The sequence below is a fragment of the Rhinopithecus bieti genome, unplaced genomic scaffold (assembly GCF_001698545.2).
Source record: "Rhinopithecus bieti isolate Rb0 unplaced genomic scaffold, ASM169854v2 scaffold_5626, whole genome shotgun sequence".
NCBI classification, from domain to species: domain Eukaryota; kingdom Metazoa; phylum Chordata; class Mammalia; order Primates; family Cercopithecidae; genus Rhinopithecus; species Rhinopithecus bieti.
Window position 1 is genome coordinate 161,991 of NW_016805666.1, and position 22,653 is coordinate 184,643.

General features: G+C 39.1%; 1 protein-coding gene across 1 annotated transcript in view; it reads left to right on the forward strand.

The window, feature by feature from the left end:
• Positions 1-22,653, forward strand: part of STAC (SH3 and cysteine rich domain) — a 150,435-nt gene that overhangs the window by 81,613 nt on the left and 46,169 nt on the right. Inside the window, exons 4-8 of the mRNA XM_017873390.1 lie at positions 748-829; positions 1,894-2,009; positions 8,816-8,894; positions 20,287-20,351; positions 21,638-21,726. Of these exons, the coding sequence (XP_017728879.1) occupies positions 748-829; positions 1,894-2,009; positions 8,816-8,894; positions 20,287-20,351; positions 21,638-21,726 (431 nt within the window). The remainder of the gene's footprint in view (positions 1-747; positions 830-1,893; positions 2,010-8,815; positions 8,895-20,286; positions 20,352-21,637; positions 21,727-22,653) is intronic.

A 22,653-nucleotide genomic window follows, 5' to 3' on the forward strand; every position in this document is an offset into this window, starting at 1 on the left:
GGGGTTAGTGAATGCTCCTTCACCCCCTACCATCACTGACAGTGTACCGACAAGCGACACCACTTTCCAGGAACATTACAGAGGATTCTGGAATTCTAGCAGGGACTGGGCCACCAAGTTCCCATCCAGTGGTGGAGTATAGTGAGTCCAGGTTCTTAGTTTATCTATTTACTCTGATTTGCAATGTCTCTTTTCTCAAACCTCTGCCTCCCTTGCTTCCCCTTCTCCTTCTCCAGTGGTGATTCCCATGAGCCAAGACAGACCATGAAAGAGAGAACAGAACCTAGAACACAGAGCAAATGATTCTGGGTAAAGCTCTTCAGATATACAAGAGCTTTTAGGCCTCCCTCTGAGGTCCACTTACCCATGCCCAGGCCTTTCTTTTATTTATATTATTTTAACAAACCACAATGACAAACTGTGGTGAAATAATATCTGGCAGTCCACTTGTAATCCAGGAGGCAATGAGGATCTGGGATACAAAGGAGGCTGCAGAGCCCTGCAGAAGGAGGTCAGGGCCAGGACCTTATTTTCTGGATAGAGTGTAACTTGCTTCTTGCCACTATTCCTCCCTGCCTCTGTGTCCCTGCTGGGGTTAAATTGTGGAATTATAGGATAAGTCAGCATGTTAATGGGAGACAGGAGGGTGCTCCTGGAGAAACCAATTGGTTTTATTTAGGGAGCTCTTATATGATTTTCTCCATCTCCCTTGACATTGACCCCTTGCCTTCCTCATTCTCTCTCCAGCCAAAGGGGTTTCGGCGTTACTACAGCTCCCCATTGCTCATTCATGAACAGTTTGGCTGCATTAAAGAAGTCATGCCCATTGGTGAGTCGGGACATTGATGGGTTGAGTTGAGTTTGAAGCAGTAAAGTTAGTAATGGCTACTGTCCTCCCAGGGCTGCAAAACCCATGGGGTATCTCTGTGTACTTGTTTGGTAGCTGTTTGGGGTATGACTGTGTGTTTTGCTGGAAGGGAAACATAAAGTGGACCAAATTCTCCAGGAATTTTCATCCTTTCCCTGATGAAGCTCAGAAAACACCTAAGTCCCAAAGGCTTAGTAATCCCACCGTCAGCAGCGTGGTGAAGTGGAAAGAACACAGAGCATGGCATCCCCCAGACCAAAATCAAAGGCCAGCTCCCTATTGACAACTGTGTGTCTTTGAACAAGTCACTTGACCCGTCAACCCCCACAAAATGAGAACAGCAATTGCTGTGTCTCATAATTGCTGTAAAAAATAAATACAGGTTATACACCAATGCTTAGTAGGAGTTCAGTGAATATATTATTCTCTGATGAAGATCGAAAGACACCCTATATTTATTGATGGCTTTGCTTGGATTTTCTTCTCTAACAATATTTTTCAGTTTACTTCTATTATTTTTTTTCTCTCTCTGAAAATCTCGACATCTATTTTTGCTTTTTTAGGGGGGCAAGTTTTAAACCAGAAATTTGTAAATTAGAAAGCTTTCAATTAGAAATTAATGAGGCTCAGTAGTGACACGTTATTTCTAAAACAGTTGCCTCCTACTGCAAACTTTGTGTCTCAAGGCTTTGTTCCTTGGTGAGCACAGCCTCCCAGTAGAGGAAATAAAGCTGGTCCCTGCAAGAACCTGGAAATTAGAGAGGAATAATGAAAGAGGAAATCCAATCAGGAAGAATTTGGGAGCAGAGTACTAGTTGGTTCATGGCAGGACCTGCAAACGGGAGCATGCTGCATGGGGCGCATCTGTGAGGAACACTTGGCCATGAAAGCCCTGTCTACCCAGAGGCTGAAGTCCTCTGCACAGAGCCTGCTTCTCAGGTGCTGTTCACCCAGGAGATGTGGTAAGCAGTTGGCTGGGTCCTTTCAGATGAGCTTCCTCAGATGAACTTTCTCTTCTGTTGCAGCCTGTGGCAATAAGGTGGACCCTGTCTACGAGACCCTCCGCTTCGGCACCTCCCTGGCCCAGAGGACAAAGAAGGGCAGCTCGGGCAGTGGCTCTGACTCACCTCACAGAACCTCTGTAATTATCCTCTTCCTTCCTCAGTTTGTCTATGGCGGTCTTGGGCAGAGCGGGCCTCAGGCACTGCAGTATGAGGGATTCCACCTAACTGCCTCATGAGGGCACCTCAGGAGTCAGGCACCTGCCAAAGAGAAAGCCAAAGTGTTTTGAGCCACTAAGGATTAACTTCCTGTTGTCAACACCCAGGGATTATTTTACTTTCCTGCCCAAAGATCATCCCCTTGGCCTCATGCTTCTTGACCCTTCCCATGGACCCCGTCTCCTTTACCTTCCCACCAATATTAGATAACATATGAGTCAACACACATAAATGTTTGGCTCAAACAATGGTCAGGAACTTGGAAGTCCTGGCTATTTCCAGTTTTCCTTTTAGCTACATTCCAGTTCAAAGACACAGGTATTTCTCGTGTCTTTTGTCTTTTCTCTCTAAGAGAGGGCACACCTCTTGATTGCACACAAAAACTGCCCTCTCAACGGTACCTGAACTATGACTCTGTGGGACACTCACCCTTCCACGCACCTCTCCTAAGTTTCATCTGACTTACACTGACTGTTGCATGCATCTCTGTGACCTGTTGTCATCATCTTGTCTCTGGTTGTTTCAACCAGAATTTCTATAAATACTCCAAGATGCCATATAACTCTTCAGCCCATGCTGAAAGCCACCATTCCTCCAGCAAAGAGGCAAGGACCTTCCGGTTCACATGGCCACTTAGGATAGCCAGCACCTAGTTACCAGTTCCATTGTTGCAGCCTCTGCTGGACTGGAAGCTTCCAGGCAAGACACAGATGAGCCTTCAAATGTTCTGCCCCACTGAGTCCTCTCAACATCAAGTGATTAGGTGGATTGTGGGAAGAGGGGCAGGGCACACGCCTGGGAGGGGATCTCAGAGACCGAGTTGAAGCAGCTTCCTCATTGGGTGCAGGTGAAGCCACAAGATTGTAGGCAGGTGAATAGGAATGTAGGTCCACATTCCTCATTGGGTGCAGGTGAAGCCACAAGACTGTAGGCAGGTGAATAGAATGTAGGTGAATAGGAATGTAGCAAGTAGGTAGGTTTATAGGTCCTCTGCCTGATACCACTGAAAATAATTTTACTCTTTTCCTTACTGTGCATAAAATTGACGTCAGATAGTTCTTTCTTCTACTCAGCTAGCAGACATGAATGAAGGGCCTACAGTTTACTAGCACTGTAGGGGACACAAAAGAAGAGGAAGACATGGCTTTGTACCCTTAGAATTCACAACTTATTTCTGAAGAAGAAATTTCAACAGCCAAGAAATTTGACAATGGTGGCCTTGTTTACCATTTTTTTAAAAATACACTTTTATATGTCTTATCCCATTTTATTAAGATTGAGAACGTAACATACATGTGTTAAGGATATTATAGTGACTGTGTCATATGAGTATTGAAGCATTTCATAGTAAAGATGAAAAATGTTTGGCTTCAGTAGACATTACCTCAAAGCAGTGAGGGGATAATGTGTGTCATTTTAAGATACCTGATTACCTCCTTAAGGAGGAGATCATTGTCATCTGGCATCCAAAAGATAATGCTAATTCTTTTACTGAAAGAAGGATAAAAATGGTGCTAATGCGATGAAAGTATACAAAGCATCCATGGGTAGGATTTATATGTAAATAAAGGCTGCTTAGGTTGGGTAACAATAATACACATAAAGTGTTTAGCACAGGGCCTGACATAATTGACACTCAATGAATGGCAATTGTTACTGTTCTTTATTTTAATTCACTCAAAATATTTTTTTAGAGATGAAGTCTTGCTATGTTGCCCAGGCTGGCCTCAAACTCCTAGAGTCAAACGATCCTCCTGCCTGAGTGTACTGAGTAGCTGGGATTATAGGTGCATGCCACTGAACCCAGCTGTTTCATTTTCATTACGCATCCAGGCCTTAACAGCGCTTTCTTTCAACCTCAGTTATTGTGAACTTAAACAGGATGTAGTCCATTAACAAGGCAAGTATGTTACCTGAGAAGGGCATTTCCCAGAGCCACTCATGCTTGGGCAGTGTTAGAAACCCCTGACTTACTCAAGGGTAACTTCCCTGTTCTGCTCAGCCCATCTCCTTCTCCGATGTGTCCTCCTGTAACTCCACAAGTTGGAGTGTTCCCAGGGGTCTGCTTTTCTTGGTCTTCTTATTCTACTCTCCTTTTGGTTGACCTCTGTCACATTCCTTTAGTTCAAGCACCACCTCTACACTGATGACTCCCTTAGATATTTCCTCTTGCCCAAGCACCAAACCGGTCCTACAGATATTGCAAAATCAGCAGATTCAGACTAAACTCATATTCCATTAGGGATTAGGTCCTATAATTCAAACCTCAAAAATAGTATGAAAGATACCCTTAGTATTTATCACCAGTACTAGAGGTTTGAACCTCATAATCTCTCACTCAGATTATTATAAATAACTGTGCTACCCTTTTGAGCCTACCCTTAACGGTACCTTTACCTTTACCTAAACCCTGATTTATCAACCCTTAAAGAAAGGCTTTGCACAACTTTCCTAATTAAAATCCTCTATTAAGTTGCTTATGTCAGAACAACAATGCCCAAACTCTTAGGCATGGCATATGAGTCCTGTCATTACCCTAAAAACCCACTTTCCCCTGCACGCCCCAAGCCCTATAACATATCTATGACTTAGAACACGTTGCTCCACCGAGCTGAAATTTTTTAAGATCCACTCTATTTTTACACCAACAATGAACAGTCCCCAGACGGCACCAAGCATGGTGAGTTGCTCCTCCCACAAGCCTTCAAGAAATCCTTTCTTAAGGAATATACATGATTGCATTGTACTCATCTGCTATTGTGTCGATTCCCTGAATAAATGCTGAGTATCTGGTGAGAATCTAGGTCCCAGTCCTTATTCATCTCATTACACCAGGGACTGACAGAGTGCCTGGCACACAGTGAATGCTCAAGAAATGCGTGAAGAATGAGGAAGAATTAACAAGGGACTTTTGAAGACTGATCTCAGAATCCTCCGGGATCCACACAACACTTCATTTCTCACACCCTAAGCTCTGGGCACAGTTTTCCATTTTCTGCATAGTCATGCTCTGTTCAGACATTCAAACTATCTCCACCTCTCTCAGACAACATCTCTCCAAGCTTCTGGGTCTGGTTGGGCACCTGCCTCTTCCCTGGTCACCTGGAGCATCCAGTTCATTAATCCATTGGTTATCTATTGCTTGGTAATTTTCACTTTCCTGTTTGATTTTTCTCTCAATTTCCCAGTCCTCTCCTCAATTAGACTAACCTGCTTAAATGCAAGGACTCTTTTATTCACAGCTTTGTGTTTTCATTACTTTATACCAGTGATTCTCAAATGCTGGGGCATATCAGAATCCGCTGGAGAACTTTGTAACAATATAAAGGCCCAGGTTCTGCCGGCCCTTCGTAGAGTCAATACATATGTGATGAGTGCACGAATCAATGAATGAATGAGCACCCTCCTCAGTCAAAACTGCCTAAACTTCTATAATAGAAGGCTGGCAATGAGCTAAATCAGTGGTTCTCAGTGTGTGGTCTCTGGATCTGCAGCACCAGCATCACCTGGAAACTTGTTAAAAATGCAAATTTGGGTTTCTCTCTAGGAGCTGCAAAATCAGAAAATCTGATTTGGGGAGCCCAACAATTTCCATTTTTAAAAACCCTCCAGGTGATTCTGATGCACATTAAAGTTGGAGAATTACTGAGTTAAATTAAAAACTAAAGTTTGCTTCCAAATAAACCAGCCCTCTGTCTCTCTGCTCTTCACCCTTGCTCTTACTCCCTCTCTGTGTGAACAGCATTTGAGTGACACACTTACAGTGGCCACAGGCCTGGATCTGAAGTTTGAAATAGAGATCCAAGAACACTAATCATCTCCCTAACCCCACCTACCGCATCGCAACTCCTTTCTCAGGGGAGTGAGGAGGGCCACTGCTGTCAATGAGTTGCTTCCCCAAAACCACACAGAGCTCACTCTCAGCCTGTAACCATCTCCCCTTACAAGGCAAGACTGTTTGTAGATGCCATCCAGCAATCAAAGGAAAAGCACAAACACAACTGCTCAGAGTGGAGAGATCTCTGTCCCCTTTGACCAGCATTCTGAACAAGCCTTTCTCAAATCTTTGGTGAGAGCCGGGAGGTCATCTCACTTCAGTGCAAGCCTCTTCCATGCTTGTGTGAGGCCGGCATTATGGAAGGGCAACTGAAAAGTCAGTACATAGAGGCAATTGCGGAGAGACGGCTTCCCAGAGGTGGCTCTGATCTATCTGCATGAGCTGTAGATGGCTGCTCCTGTGGTTCTGAGCTTTGCTGAACTATGACAAACAGACCTCCTTGGAAGCATTCCATAGTAGGCAATGAACATGTCAGCCTCCTCATTTGGGGCTGATGCTGAGGAGCAGCAAAACCACCAGAAGAACAACTGGGGATGTCCAGTTTGCTTTCATCTCTAATATAGCTTTGTCTTTAGCAACATCTGGACCCTACAGACTGGTTTTAGGAGCAAAACGCATAGTCTTCTGAATGTCAAAGAGATGTCCGTTTATTACCGTCCACTTATACTGGCACTGGTTCCACCAGGAGGTATTTGTTGGAGTTTAGCTCTGTGAAGGCATTTTTCTGACAGCTGCAGGGAGACAAAGACAAACCAAACTGTACTTAAAGATCTGTCACTTCACTCTTTCCCCAAAGTCCAACTATCCTCAAAGGAAGAAAACAGAGACCTAGACTGATTGGTACTTTAAAGCGATTTTGTTTCCTGCCTGCAGGTCAGTGATAATGAATTTCAGCATCCTGCTTTTTTTATTTGTTTTATTTTATTTTAGTATTTTATGTCCTGAAGTTAACATATTCCTGCATAGCAAAGCTTTGTTCCACAGGTTTATTTTCTTACAGGGTTGCAGAGGCATATGTTTTACATTGTTGAGAAGTCACTGCTTGGCTGTTTCCAAATTGTTACGTTTTTCTCAATGTACTTTCAAACGTTCTCAAATATAAAAGGCTTGATGGCTTTGGGAAGGTTAGAAGAAACCAAATTCAGACAACATTCTGGGAGTTAGTTGGCTAGTTTATGAATAATCTTTGGTTTCATAAGATTAAATTAACATAAATGAAATTCTCTACAAACTAACTTCTGTATAGAAATTGTGAGCTTCAAAGGGAGCAGGGCATGAGTGACTTAGAGACCCTGCGACTTTTTTTTTTCTTCTTTCTGCTGTGTCATGATAGCAACAGTGTTTGAAAAAAAAAATCTTAAAGCTAAATTGTAACAAAAACCAGTCTCTGGAGGGTGGTGCTAAACGGCTCTAGAGCTGGCTAGGAGAGCTAAGAAGATAACTTGTTCCTCTCCGATAAGATATAAATAAATAATTTTTAAAAATATGACTGTCAGGCCAGGCGCGGTGGCTCACGCCTATAATCCCAGCACTTTGGGAGGCTGAGGCAGGTAGATCACCTGAGGTCAGGAGTTTGAGATGAGCCTGGCCAACATGGTGAAATCCCGTCTCTACCAAAAATACAAAATTAGCCAGGCATGGGGTACATACCTGTAATCCCAGCTACTTGAGAGGCTGAGGCACAAGAATCTCTTGAACCCAGGAAATGGAGCCGAGATCACACCACTGCACGCCAGCCTGGGCGACAGAGCAAGACTCCATCTCAAAAAAAAAAAAAAAAAAATATATTAATAATATATATATTATATATATGACTGTCCACAGAGGCCCCCTAAATTCCTCTTTTGAAGAGGATAGAGCCAGTTAGACAGAAACTGGGTCACATGGCCCTTTGAAAGAGGCACTCAGTGGTATGCTAATAAATGTTTAACCACCAGGTCAGAGTTGGACTCTGATTTGTAGCGTTTGCCAATTCCATGGAGTAAAACTCCTATGGTGATCCATTTCATGCCACCAATGTGATAACCATGAGACTCTCACCAGCCCATGGAGATGCTTTAGCACACCAATGGATAAAGCACAATGCTTAAGAGCACGAGCTCTGGAGGCAACACCTGTGAGCCACAGCCCCAGCTCCACCATGTATTAACTATGGGGCCTCAAATAGAGCTACCGATTCTCTCTGGGCTTCAGATTCCTCTCTGAAAAATTGGTCTACCATAGGATTAACTTGGGGAATAAATGAGATGGTATCTATAAAGTCCTTAAAAACAGTACGTGGTAAATGATCAGGAACCATTAGCTATTTAGAGTGCTGTTACTGTTATTATTGTTATTTTTGTTCTTGTTATTTCTGTAACCTAAGTGGAAGAACGATTGTGACTTACTTTAAAAAGAGAGTCAGGATACATATTATAACAACAATTAATTTTGCAGCAGTGGAAACGTATTAAACTTGTACCTAAGTAGTGCATCTCTCCATAGTGCATCCCATTCTCTAAAACTAATATTTAAAACACCTGCAGAAAGAGCTAGCGTTTTATTGAAAATTTTAAGTGACAGGATATGGACAGGAATTCTGTTTTCTCTCTGTTGCCTGTTCCTGGGAAGAAGCCTGGCTGTGGCCTGTGCTTCCAGACATTCATTCGACACTCACTGCTTACCTACCATCACCAAGCCTGAGCCTGCCATGGACACCTGAAGGGAGGTACAGTGCCCCCTAGTGGACAGAGCTTTTCCGAAGTTAGCCAAACAGCCAAGACAGCAGTCATTGGGTCCTTATGTGTACACATGTAAATTCTACCTAAGCTCTCTTACACCAAAATCTCTGCTCAATTGACCCACAGATATAACATTGCTCATCCCATGCTCTCTTCTCTTTCCTGCAAGACTTCAGATCTCGTGGAGGTTCCTGAGGAAGCCAATGGGCCAGGAGGCGGGTATGACCTAAGGAAACGCAGCAACAGCGGTGAGTGAGGGAGCTGGCACAGCACAAACGTAATCACGAGTCAGGGTCAGTGGGCAGGTCAAGTTGATTTCCAGTCCCCTTGCTTTCTCTTCTCGCTTTGGAATTTAATCAGGGCAAGTGTTCAATGTTCTGGAGAGAATGTGAGCATTGTTTCTGGTGGATTTCAGTGATTTGCTCTAATATCTTCCTGAGTTCTATATCCTGAGTTCTCGTGCTTTATGAGAGTATATATACTCATCTATATCATATATGTATATCATATATATTATATATCATATATATCATATATTATATCATATATCACATATAGCATATATATATATAATGAGCTGTATTGGGGTTGAAGAGTCGCTTCCAGAACTTTTTGTGAATATGTCATTTCCTCCACTGAGCTAGATCACATTAGCAAACCATACACAGAGAAGTTAATTTGTGCTACACCTTAGGTACCTGAAACCAAGTGGTGGTGGGGCCCAGGAGGGAAGTGTTGGCCTCACATTTGGCTCCTTCCCCAGCAGAGACAACTAAGAAGCTCAAAAAATTGATATGTACAATCCAACCAAACATTCTATATTAAAATTATTTAATCTAATAATTTAAGCCTTTGTTATAATAATTTCTAAAATCTTTATTAAATGCTAACTTCATACTTCCACTTGCTGACATTAAGAAAGAGCTGCCTCGTAATCCAGAGCTTAAAGACATGTGACCAGACCCTTATGGATGCATTCTTGCTGGGCCTTGTTGACATCAATAACTACTTAACCTCCACTCATTTGTCAAAAACTGTTTATGAAGCATTTACTGTGATTAGCAAAAGTGTGTCAGTCAAAGTCCTGCAGGACTGAGTTACATTGTTAACTTGAGCTGAATGTATTCTCATGGCAGAAATTATCCTTCCAAACTCCAATCCCAGCCCTGCCTTTTCCAGCCTGTATGCAGAAATTCTTCATTCAATACCACATAGCTGTTTTGTCAACAGCTGTCTGATGAGGTATCACTTTTACTTCCTTCACTCTGGGAATTCATTTATGGCTCTTCTCTAGTTAGGACTGTGCCTGTAATTCCCACAAAGCACCATGTGCTCAGCTGCCCCATGATTTTCCTTCCTAAATAAGTGCCAGTGTTCACCATGCCCCCTCTTGCCAGGCCCACACACATCTGCTAAAGCTCACTGCTGGGGTAAGGACTCTTTGGCATCACATCGGGAAAACTGTACTTTTAGATAATGCAAACAATCACTGAGCACTTAGCAGTGCCATTAGAGAGACAAATTAGAGGGTGTTGGCCTCAAGGGGAACCTCATAGTGGGTCAGCATTACAGCAGGGCCATCCCAGCCCAACTGTCTGGCATTGCAGGACCAGCAATTGAATTTAAACAGCAACCCTAGAGTTTCTCAATATCTAAGGATCTGACTCACCAGAGACTTGCATGTTAATGCTTTAAGTGTGATCAGCTGCTCAGTCCTGAGTCTGACCACTGCCTTCCCCCTTCCCCTGACGCTCTTCTCACCAACATCACTGCTGGCCTCCTCCTCACTAACTGCGCTGGAAACATTTGGTCCTTGGCCCATCTTTGCTCTGGAGGCAGAATACTAAACTTCACTTAATGATCATGTGATCCCGAAGCAGTGACCTAGCCTCTCTCTGCTTCCATCACCTCATCTCTAAAATGATCGTAACACCAAATCCATAGTGTTCTTATGATCTTCAGATGAGATAATGAATGTAAATACTATCCATTCATTGTTGACTCCAACTTCATCTTCAGTATTAGGATTCTTTGCTGCCTCCAGATGCCTATCACCTATTGGACATTGCCGTCTGAATGCAGAATAGTCGTCTTAAAGTTAACGTACCCAAACTTTACTCTTGATCCCCTCACCCAGCCACACATTCAGACTGGCTCTTCCCACAATTGTCTCTGCTCAGTAAATAGGAACTCTATTCAACCAGTTGATTAGGCCAAAGTCTTTGAAATCAGCCCTGACTGCCTCTTCCTCTCACACCTCAGATGTAATCCATCAGCAAACTCTATTTGCTGCTTCTCAAAATTATGCCCAGCATGTGCTCACTGCTTAACTCTCTGCCTCAGCCATCCTGGTCTGGCTCTGTCTATGCGGTTGCTCACCAATTCCTTGAGGAGTTAGAACACAATTTACACTGAGGGTTTCTTCTCTTAAAAGGTGGTCTTAATAGGATTTTACAATAGGAAGAGCTATATTTAGCAATCATTGATTTGTAGCATCTCTGCTATTAAAAAGCCATCATACAGTCATGAAGTGTCAGAGATGCAGGTAGAGCCTCACTACTCTAAATGTGGCCCATGGACAACTCACGTGAGCATCAGTTGAAAGCCTGTTAGAAATACCGAGTTTCAGGCCATTCCACACCTGCTGAATCAGGATCTGCATATGAATCTGTGGTTCGTAGTCTCATTAAAGTTTAAGAAGTAGGACTAGAGGTCACTTAGTCCAATTCCCTCCCCTCCAATACGCACACATGCACACCACAGTACCCCGGTATAGATAAGGAAACTAAGTCACAGAGTAGTACACACAAAGACACCAAGTTGACAATTTTCCATCTCTTCTATGTTAAGGGGCATTTTCACAGCCTTTTTCAAAGAGATCTGGTGAAAGAGCTTAGCAAGCAATAAACTCCAAAAAAGTGTTGGAGATGTATTAACAATTCTTTTGATCAACAATAGCTTTCTCTACAGTGCACCCTGAGAAGCTAGGCAGATTAATTATGCAGCAGTTTGCTTCAAAACACTTTCCTTTGATTGACTTTAATGTCCTGTCCAGTCAGTTTGAGAAACAACATGGAGAAAACACCCTACATATGTGGTCCAAGTTCCCACAGATCTTCTCAGTCATGCAAGGAGGGTGTTGCTGCTCAGAAGCAGTGTCTGGGATTACAGTCACAACCAGTTCTGTATTACATGTTTCATTTATGTCTTAAAAAATATGCAGTGTATACAGGTGTCATTTCTTCCAACCAGCTATTATGTCAAATTCCTTGAGGAATATCTCCAAAGCCACCTTGGAAGGAAGTTCAGTTCATACTAATTTCTTTACTGCTAAGAGTACAGTCTCTGCATTCTCTCTTATGAATCATCCTTGGCAGGTCTGAGTGTTTCTGGTTGTTGTTTTGAACGCTATTCCTGGATGCATCATAAATATACATGGAGGAAATTGTTGGTCTTCACCTTTGGCTTAACTGCTAGAAACTTCACTCATAACAAAGTAACAAGCAAAGAGAGAAGTAAAGCAAAGAGAGAAGTAAAATCTCGCCTGAAGTAAAATCTGGCCTGCCTATTTCAGCTCCAAATGCCAAATAATAATGTTATTGGCTGCCTTCAGTAATTGCATTTCAGAATGACTGTATGTGATCATAATCTTCCTGGAAGAGAAACAGACAGAAGAGGACATAAGCAATATAAATTCCTAGAATTTTCTTCAAAAAGGGCTGGGTTAATCACAGCCACTTAAGGATATTACAAAATCAAATATTACCTCACTTTGCACTAAAGCAAAGAAATTTTATCCTGGAAAAAAAAAGGCAAGCTCAGATCTGAAAAATGAATCCTAGCTTTCAGCATGTACTAATTCAATATCTCAAATGTTAATGTGTCAAAAAAAAAAAAGAGCAGATATTTTCAAGGTTAAATTGGCAGATGCCCCTGGTTTTGATACCACTCCAGTTTATAATTTCTAAATTACAGATGCAAATATTTGTGGTATGTTTCCGCAACACATGCTTTGTATCAAGTTCAGGTAAAGATATTTTTAAACTTGAACAGAAGATTCCCTTTCCAGCAATGTGGAGAACTGGCCATTCAGAGGAATTTTTCCCAATTTAGCATTCCTAAAACTGTTAAGAAAAAGAATTGTTTTAAAAAAAATTCTAGTTAATGCATGGCTAAGCTGGCAGCAAAATAAGGCAATTCCTTAGCATCTAGGAATGACAGTAAAATATGAATTCAGAGATATAAGCAGGTAAAGCCCAATGTTTACTGTGCACATCCTAGAGCCTTAGCTTGGGAAATAATAGGCCCCATTTATGAACAATAGACAATAAAATGGGGAGTGGCCAGAGTATTAGGTTGGATGGAGGCCCTTTTGAAAAATATTAATACCCCAAAAGGTACCCTTAGGATCACTGGACAAAGAGAATTCCCTGCAGAGGAATATGCTATATCAGCCTTAACTTAGGTGGAAAAGAAAGGAAACAAGAAAGTGGGGAGGAGAGAGAAAGAAAGAAAGACAGGCAGAGAAAAAGAAGGGAGGGAGGGAAGAAAGGAAAGAAAGGAGGAACGAAAGAAACAGTCTGCTTACTTGGATTTTAGGGCCTGAATTCATACTACCTGTATGGGCAAATAATATAATAATACGATATTTTAGTTTAATTTAGTTTAAAGTGGCCCAGGTACAGTAAGATCACCAGGCATTTGACAGAAACAAATGTAAACCCTCTCTAGAGGAAGAAAATTTTAAACTAGACCTCAAAAACTTCCCACAAATGAACATTCAAAGAACACAAGCTAACAATCAAAATTCACCAAACACATGAGAAAATGAGCCGTGATGAGTAAGTATGAGCAGAAACAACCAATTTTATGGTCAGATTTTCAAGACTGTACATGTTAGAATTATCAAATGAAGAAATATATAACTATATAGTTGTATACATTTAAAATGTTAAAATGGACCATAAAACATAACAAAGGAAAAAGAGACTATCAAAAGGAAAGAGGCAAACTTGAGGAAAGTCAAAAAGAACTTCAAGTATTTTTTTTAAAGTAGAAATTTGATTGATGGATTTAACAACATATTAGGCATAAAGAGAGAATTCGTTCCCTAAAATATAGAACCAAATAAATGTTAGGGTACAGTTAGGAAGACAAAGCAGTGGAATTTGTGAGAGTAAAAGTGACATGGAAGATGAGTAAGTCCAACACGCATGTAACTGACAATTTAGAAGTACATAAAGAGAGAATGGGGCCTCAGCCACAGTGGCTTACGCCTGTAATCTCACCACTTTGGGAGGCCAAGGTAGGAGAATTGCTTGAGCCCAGGAGTTTGAGACCAGCTTGGGAAACATGGTGAAACCCCAGCTTTACAAAAAATACAAAATTAGCCAGGCGTAGTGGTACCTGTCTGTAATCCCAGCTAACTGGGGGGCTGAGGTAGGAGAAATGTTTGAACCTGGGAGGCTGAGGCTGCAGTGAGCCATGATTTTGCCACTATACTCCAGCCTGGGAGACAGCGCACCAGACCTTGTCTCAAAAAGAGAGGGAGAGAAAGAGAGAATGTGAAAGAGACAACATTTAAGAACATACTTGTGGAGAATTTTCCAGAATTGATTAAAGACACCATTACTCAAATTTAGAAATCTATACCTAGACATAGGTTACTGAAACTGCAGAATTTCAAAGATAAAAGAAAACATAAAATACAGTACAAAAAACAGATTACCTGCAAAGAAATGAAAATTAGACTGTTACTTCTTACAAATTACAGTGTAAGTGAAGTAACAGTAGAATGCTATCTTCAGTTTGCTGAAAGAAAAGTGATCCTTAACCTAGAATTGTAAATGAAGCAAAACTATCTTTCAATAATATATTTTCAGACAAAACTGTATTTACAGTTCAATTAAGAAAGACCTATATTCAAAACACTTCAAAAAGATGTACTTCAGAGAGGAAAATATGACCTCAATGGAAAGACTGAAAAGTAAGAAGAAATAAAGAGAAAAGAAAGTGGTAAACATGTGGTTAAATCTAAGCAAACACTGGATACATTTTTTAAAATAATGTTTTTTAAAAGTTGTTAATAAAACATTAGCTGAAATACTGACTTTCTGTGGGAACTGGGCATCCATGTTTTGCTTTGGAGGAGATTAAATATACTATTTCACTTTGTATTTTGTTCAAACATATCTCATAGAATTTCTAAGATGACTGCTAAAGGAATAAAAAATAGATTCAACCTTCCAAATCAGAAAGGGAACCAAACTGAATGATGAGAAGGAGAAAAAAATCAATCAATTCGAAAGAAAGAAGGGATGGAAAGTGGCAGAATAGAAGAAAAAGCATAGAAAATTTGGGATAAATACAAAATAAAATGTTAGGAAGAAATCCCAATTGATCAGTAATCAAAATAAATGTAAACCGATTTAAGCACTCTAGATAAAAGATAAAGTTTTCAGACTAGATTTTTTAAATGACCTATATACTGCTTATAAATACCTAAAACATAAGGATGTAGAAAGTTAAAAGACAAAGTTTTTTTTTGTCTTGTTTTTTGTTTTTTTGTTTTTTTGAGTTTTTTTACTTGCTGCAGGGAGAAGAAGGAAAAACATAGGCAAAATAAATAATGTATCAGATATAGACACCAAGGNACTGCTTATAAAGACCTAAAACATAAGGATGTAGAAAGTTAAAAGACAAAGTTTTTTTTTGTCTTGTTTTTTGTTTTTTTGTTTTTTTGAGTTTTTTTACTTGCTGCAGGGAGAAGAAGGAAAAACATAGGCAAAATAAATAATGTATCAGATATAGACACCAAGGGGCAATCACAGGAAAATATTAAGCAAAAAAAAAACTGTATAGCTGTATCAATGTGCGAAAAATTGACTTTAAGACCAAGAAAACATTACTAGAATTTAAAAGTGTTATCTACATGGTCATATTCACTTCATCTGAAGATATAAATTCTAAACTTGCATATACCTAATACAGGCTATATAGATAGCCTGAAAAATGATAGAAACTCAAGGAGAAATTGACAAAATTATTCCAAACTATTGAGTGATTTTAAGATGCCTCTCAGTTATAGGCAAATCAGATAGACAAAAAGATTCTGCACAGATATAGAGGATTTGATGACACATTTGACAATCCTAATCTAATTTACCTAAAAAGGACACTCCCTGTAACAAATAGAAGATTCAAATTCCTTTTAAGAACACATGTGGTACATATACACCATGGAATACTATGCAGCCATAAAAGTAAATGAGATTGTGTCCTTTGCAGGAACATGGATGGAGCTAGAAGCCATTATCCTCAACAAACCAATGCAGAAAGAGAAAACCAAACACTGCATGTTCTCACTTATAAGTAGGAGCTGAACAATGAGAACACACGGACCTAGGGAAGGGAACAACACACACTGGGGCTTGTCAGGGGAATGGGGTAAGGGGAGGGAGAGTATTAGGAAAAATAGCTAATGCGTGCTGGGCTTAATGCCTAGGTGATGGATTGATGGATAGATTGATACAGCAAACCACCATGGCACATGTTTACATGTGTAACAAACCTGCACATGTACCCCAGAATTAAAATTAAAAATTAATTTTAAAAAGAACACATAGAATGATTTAAAATACTGATCACCCCCTAGGCCAAAAGCAAATTTCATGAATTTCAAATAATTATTATTATATAGAATACATCTTTCTGACCACAGCGCAAATAAGATGGAAATCAATAGTCAAAAGATAACTAGGAAAACCAATAACTTGTGAAATAAAAACACTTTAAAATCTTTATAACTTGGCTGCGCATGGTGGCTCATACCTGTAATCCTAACACTTAGGGAGGCCAAGGTTGGAGGATCATTTGATGCCTGGAATTCAAGGCCAGCCTAGGCAACTTAGGGAGACTCTGTCTCTACACAGAGTTTTTAAAAATTAGCCAGGCAGGGTGGCACATGTCTATAGTCTAGCTACTCTGGAAGCTTAGGGGGAAGGATCATTTGAGCCCGGAAGGTCGAGGCCACAGTGAGCTGTAATTGTGCCACTGCTCTCCAGCCTGGGCGACAGAGCAAGACCTTATCTCAAAAACAAAGCAAAAAACAAAAAACAAAAAAACAAAAACAAAAACACATAAAGGGATTCATAAAAAAGACTGGAATATATTTAAAGCTAAATGAGAATGAAAACATACCAAAACAACACATATCCAAAGTGCTAAAGTTGAGATTGGAATATTTAGCTTTAAAATGAGTGTTAAAAATTAGGAAAGTCTGAAAAGTAATCATCTAAGCACTATACTTAAGAAGTCAGAAAATAAATATACAAAAAAAAATCTAGCCAGGCGAGGTGGCGGCGCCTGTAGTCCCAGCTACTCGGGAGGCTGAGGCAGGAGAATGGCGGGAACCCGGGAGGCGGAGCTTGCAGTGAGCCGAGATCCGGCCACTGCACTCCAGCCTGGGTGACAGAGCGAGACTCCGTCTCAAAAAAAAAAAAAAAAAAAAAAAAAAAAAACAAAAAAAAAAAAAAAAAGAAGTCAGAAAATAAAATAGAATAAACTCAAAAAAGCAGAAGGCAATAATAAAGACAGAAATTATTAAATTACAAAGATGGATCAATAAATCTTTAGTGTTTTTTAAACAAAATTACAACCTCTAATGATTTTTAAGATAAAAGAGATGAAACAAAATCAATACAAAAAAGAGCAACATAACAGAGATGGTAAAGAAAACTGAAGAATTTTATAACCAATTTCATGCCAATGTATTTTAAAACATTTTTAAATGGGCAGATATAAAGATAGATATCAACGATTAAAGCCTGACTCAAGAAGAAATAGAAATAGGAAATATGAATTTTCTTATAATATTTATAGAAGCTGAATCAATGTTTTAAATTTTACACAATGACAATACTAGGCATGAACAACTTCATGAGTAAATTCTATGAAACATTTAAGGAAGAGAAAATTTTCAGATTACATAAGCTCTTTCAGAGAAACAAGAAGCAGCAACGAGGAAGGACAGCAGCATTCTCCAACTCAGTTTATGAGGCTAGGATTATACTGACTTTAAACCCAAACAAGGATGACATGAAAAAGGAAAATCACTTGCCAGTCTTTCACTTGAATACAGATGCAGAAATCTCAAGCAAAATCTCAGTAAACTGAACCCATAAAGTATTTTTAAAAGACATTGTATAATTAACCAGTTGAAATTATTCCAGGGATGCAAATTTTGGTTCACGTCAGATAATCCAGTAATGTAACTTGCAGCATTACTAGGTTAAAAAATTAATAATCTAACTAAAAAACACAGTGGTCTTGGGCCTCACAGGTCTGCAAGGTAAAAACAAAAGACAGTATATAGGATAGGAAAAGAAGAAAGTTCTTTGGGGATGTGATAAGAACTAAAGAACTAAAAGTTCATGTTGCTTCCGTAACATTAGAAACTATACCTACATAATAGACGTATTCTTTGAATACTTGTTATAGGTGAAATAAACAACCAAATTATTTTTCATGAAATAATTTAAAACACCAGAAAAAAAAGGCATATGATATGTTTTTGGTAGTTACCTTTCTTTTCTCCCCTTCCATTAAATCAAAGTCTTAGAAATGGTTGTAATAGATTTTAAAAATTAGTTTTGCAACCTCCATTTCTGTTTGCAACCATACATGAAAACATATATATGGTCACTTCAAATATTTTTCAGCAAAGTTTACAAAGATGATATACATTTTGAGCCAGAGGGTCAGAGGGAGATTCAATACAAAAATTAAAACAATGTGAAATTATAAAATTGTAAAATCAATCAACACTGAACATTGTATGTACACTTTATGTAGGCGCCCTTTTAGAACAAATCAAGAATTTTCTAGGAAGATTCTCTTTACATTTCCATTCAAATATTTAATATTCTTTTAGAGGTGTCCGGTTTTATACTTAGGGAATCAAGTGTTTACAGCAGGATTTCAGACAGTCACACAATACCAGAAAAAGGTTTTGCTAATCTCTACTCTTTTTAGACTGGTAAACATCAAGTTAAGTGGCCAAATATTGAGGCAGACAAGATTCATAGAATCGGACCTTTGTTTTCTAGTTACTTACAAACCAGAGCCCCACCAGTGACTGCATATTGACTTCTTAGGGATAATGGAATTGCATCCATAAACTCTGGAACTATAAGCCAAGAAGAATAGATATTTGATAAGCATCAGTACATTTACAGAGGCTCTTGTTCTGAAGCACTTTTTCTGTATCACTGTTGTTGAGGCTATTTTAAGAACAGTGAAGACTGTCAGTGCACTCATGAAATAGGTTATAGAGCTTTCTGTAGTGTTCCCCTCCCTCTACGGACATTTCCTTGATAATCTGAAGGGAAATCAAAGAGAAGAATAAAGCAGCAATGTATAATCCTAAAATTTCAAGTCATCAAAATGGTAGAGTAATTTAAACAACAAAGCTTTATTATATAAACTTGGAAATATTTACCACACTTTTGTTTAAGGAAAATACATATGATGAGAATGATAAAGCTATGACATTAGTCATGGATGTAGGTTAGGCTGACCAAACTAGATAAGGCAGAAGTCCCATTATCCATCAGGGACCTCCCACAGCTGGGTATGTGAACAATGAAAACTCCTGCTCATTTTGTTTTGTTTTTTGTTTCTTGTTTTGTTTTGTTTTTTAGATGGAGTCTCACTCTGTCACCCAGGCTGGAGTGCAGTGGTGCGATCTCGGCTCACTGCAATCTCCACCTCCCACCAGGCTTAAGTGATTCTACTGCCTCAGCCTCCCGAGTAGCTGAGATTACAGGCATGTGCCACCATGCTCAGCTAATTTTTGTATTTTAGTAGAGATGGGGTTTCACCAAGTTGGCCAAGCTGGTCTTGAACTCCTGACCTGAAGTGATCCACCCGCCTCGGCCTCCCAAAGTGCTGGGATTACAAGCGTGAGCCACCATGCCCAGGCTTCCTGCCCATTTTGTTAAGGCTTGTCCACTATCAAAGGCTACAGAGTGGATACTTAAATACAAAAGGAAGAAAATTATACTTCCCAATAATAAACTAAAAGAAAAAACAAAAAGTAGCCCCAATGCGTTGACGATAAGAAATCAAGGAAATATTTTGAAGTTTAAAACTAAAGCTTTAATCTTCAAAATACAGTGTAGATATCTTCAAGAAACTAGAATCAAGGTATTGAATATAGATTAAAGAATCATATATAGAAGAGGCAGCTCAAATACAGCTAAAGTGAATATACCTCACCTACCACCCCATTAACAAGCAGTTTGAGGCATTCAGCAAGGACAAATGCTCCTGAGAGGTACACTATCCAATGAGATCAAATATGAACACACTATTGCCAATCATTATACGAGGCAAGTACTAGTCAAGCATGTACAAAAGTTGTGGGAGCACAGAGAAGGTGGTACAGAATGCTGCATGGGGAGGCAGGAGAAGAGTCACGTGGAAGACGACCTGAACACTGGGTCACAAAGGGTGAGGAAAAGGCAATAAGTAGTAAAGTAGAAGCTATGGTACTTAGAATAAATAAAGCAATCTTTCAGGCATATTTTTTTAAATGGTTACTAGATTCATAAAGCACCTGCTTTCTCTTGTCTCCTTCAGTGTTTACATATCCAGAAAATGGCACTGATGATTTCAGAGATCCGGCGAAGAACATAAGCCACCAGGTATTTATGGATGTCACAGAAGACAAGTCAGACAGGAGTGCTTAGATAGACCTGAAGGTCGCCATCCAAGTGGGTCATGAAATCAATTTAGTGGGTCCAGACCAGCATCTTTCGAGAATAGAATAATATAACACAATGTACCATAGCATGGAATAAACAGAACTATCTCATTGCATAAAAGGTAAAAAGAGTAAGCATTGCACTATGCACCTTTTGTTTCTGTTATATAATATGTAGATTATAGAATTATATAGTATATTATCACTTTATTTTATAGCATGTATATCATATTTTATATGTTCATTTACATATGTAAAATTAAGACAGACTACAATAATATTATATAATGCACCTGAGCTTTGAAGAGCAGAGTGAATTATAGATAAAAAGATATATATCGTTGTGTACAGTTTTTGTGTGTTTTCTATAAATTTATAGCATGTATTTATTATATTAGTATATAGTTAGATATATGATGTAACTATATATGACATAATATATAATTTTAACTTGTTTATTATGAAGCATAAATGTTTTTATAGCATTAACATTTATTTGGTTAGTAATAATAGCTAATGTTTATATGACACTTATAAGAGTCTTTTATCATCTATAAACTGGGGACAACAATAGAATCTCCCTAACAGAGTTGTTGTTAAGTTGAAGTATGCTAATGCATGTAACATAATGCCTGGCACACAACAAACTATGAAAACAGCAGCTTATATTGTCATTATTGCAAGGTTTCATTGCCAATAGATGATGGTAAACTGAATCAGTCTGATGCCAAAACCTATGCTTTTTTCTCAACATAAATGAACTAATTGCCAGATGAATATGCCTGGTTCCCTTTCATATACTAGATACCAACTTTACGGCTAACTGATAAACAGTTAATTTTAGGAAGTGAGAGTTATGCATTACTATTCATGTGTCCCTCTTTCTTTAGAGAGAATATTCCCATTTCTGAAGTCTAACTTGTATCATTTTTCATGATCAACTATATTATCAAAGAAAATTTATTTGAAGAAAATTGCAATATTTCTGACAAAGAGTTCCAAATAATTGTTTTCAAATTGTTTAGAGTGAAACCAACCTCAGTTAAGAAATTAAAAATAAATGCAAAGTTGAAAGAAAATCTTTAATAATGGTTAGATATTTTAACACTTAACGTTCCATACACTGATATTACATTGCAATAATTTCTCCATTTCTTGTTTTCTTTCTTTCCTCTCTCAATTTCTTTCACCTTTCTTATCTCATTTTTCTTTTATTTTCTCTTTCAGGGATCTCTTTCCAAAGACCCATTACAGATGAACACCTATGTTGCCTTGTACAAATTTGTACCACAGGAGAATGAAGATTTGGAAATGAGGTAAAAACCTTCTGTAAAGAAAAAAAAAAAAAGAGTAAAATTTTAAAGTCAATGTTTCTCCATGTGAAAAAGTAATTCCATCTATGCCCCTCCTAATGCTTTATAGCAGTGATTCTCAAACTTTAGCATGTATCTAATGACCAGCAAAGCTGGTTAATACACAGGCCCTGTCCCCAGAGTTTTGGATTCATCAGATCGGAGGCAGGGCCCAAGAAACTGCATTCCTAAGGAGTTCCCAGGTGGCACTGATGATGCTGGCCAAGGACTACACTTTGGGAAGCACCACTTTAGTACATGCTCAACAGAACTGCTAATTGGAGTTTTCATGAAGGTTGAACATTAAATGCACTTGGCATCAGGTAGGGTCTAATAGGGAATCAAAAATATATTTAATCAAAGATCAGATGGTTGCTGATGTGTGGTATTATTTCTGGGGCCTCTGTTCTGTACCATTGGTCTATATGTTTTGGTACCAGTACCATGCTGTTTTGGTTACTGTAGCCTTGTAGTATAGTTTGAAGTCAGGTAGTGTGATGCCTCCAGCTTTGTTCTTTTGGCTTAGGATTGTCTTGGCTATGCGGGCTCTTTTTGGTTCCATATGAACTTTAAAGTAGTTTTTTCTAATTCTGTGAAGAAAGTCAGTGGTAGCTTGATGGGGATAGCATTGAATCTATAAATTACTTTGGGCAGTATGGCCATTTTCACAACCCTGATTCTTCCTATCCATGAGCATGGAATGTTCTTCCATTTGTTTGTGTCCTCTCTTATTTCCTTGAGCAGTGGTTTGTAGTTCTCCTTGAAGAGGTCCTTCACATCCCTTATAAGTTGTATTCCTAGGTATTTTATTCTCTTTGTAGCAATTGTGAATGTGAGTTTATTCATGATTTGGCTCTCTGTTTGTCTATTGGTGTATAGGAATGCTTGTGA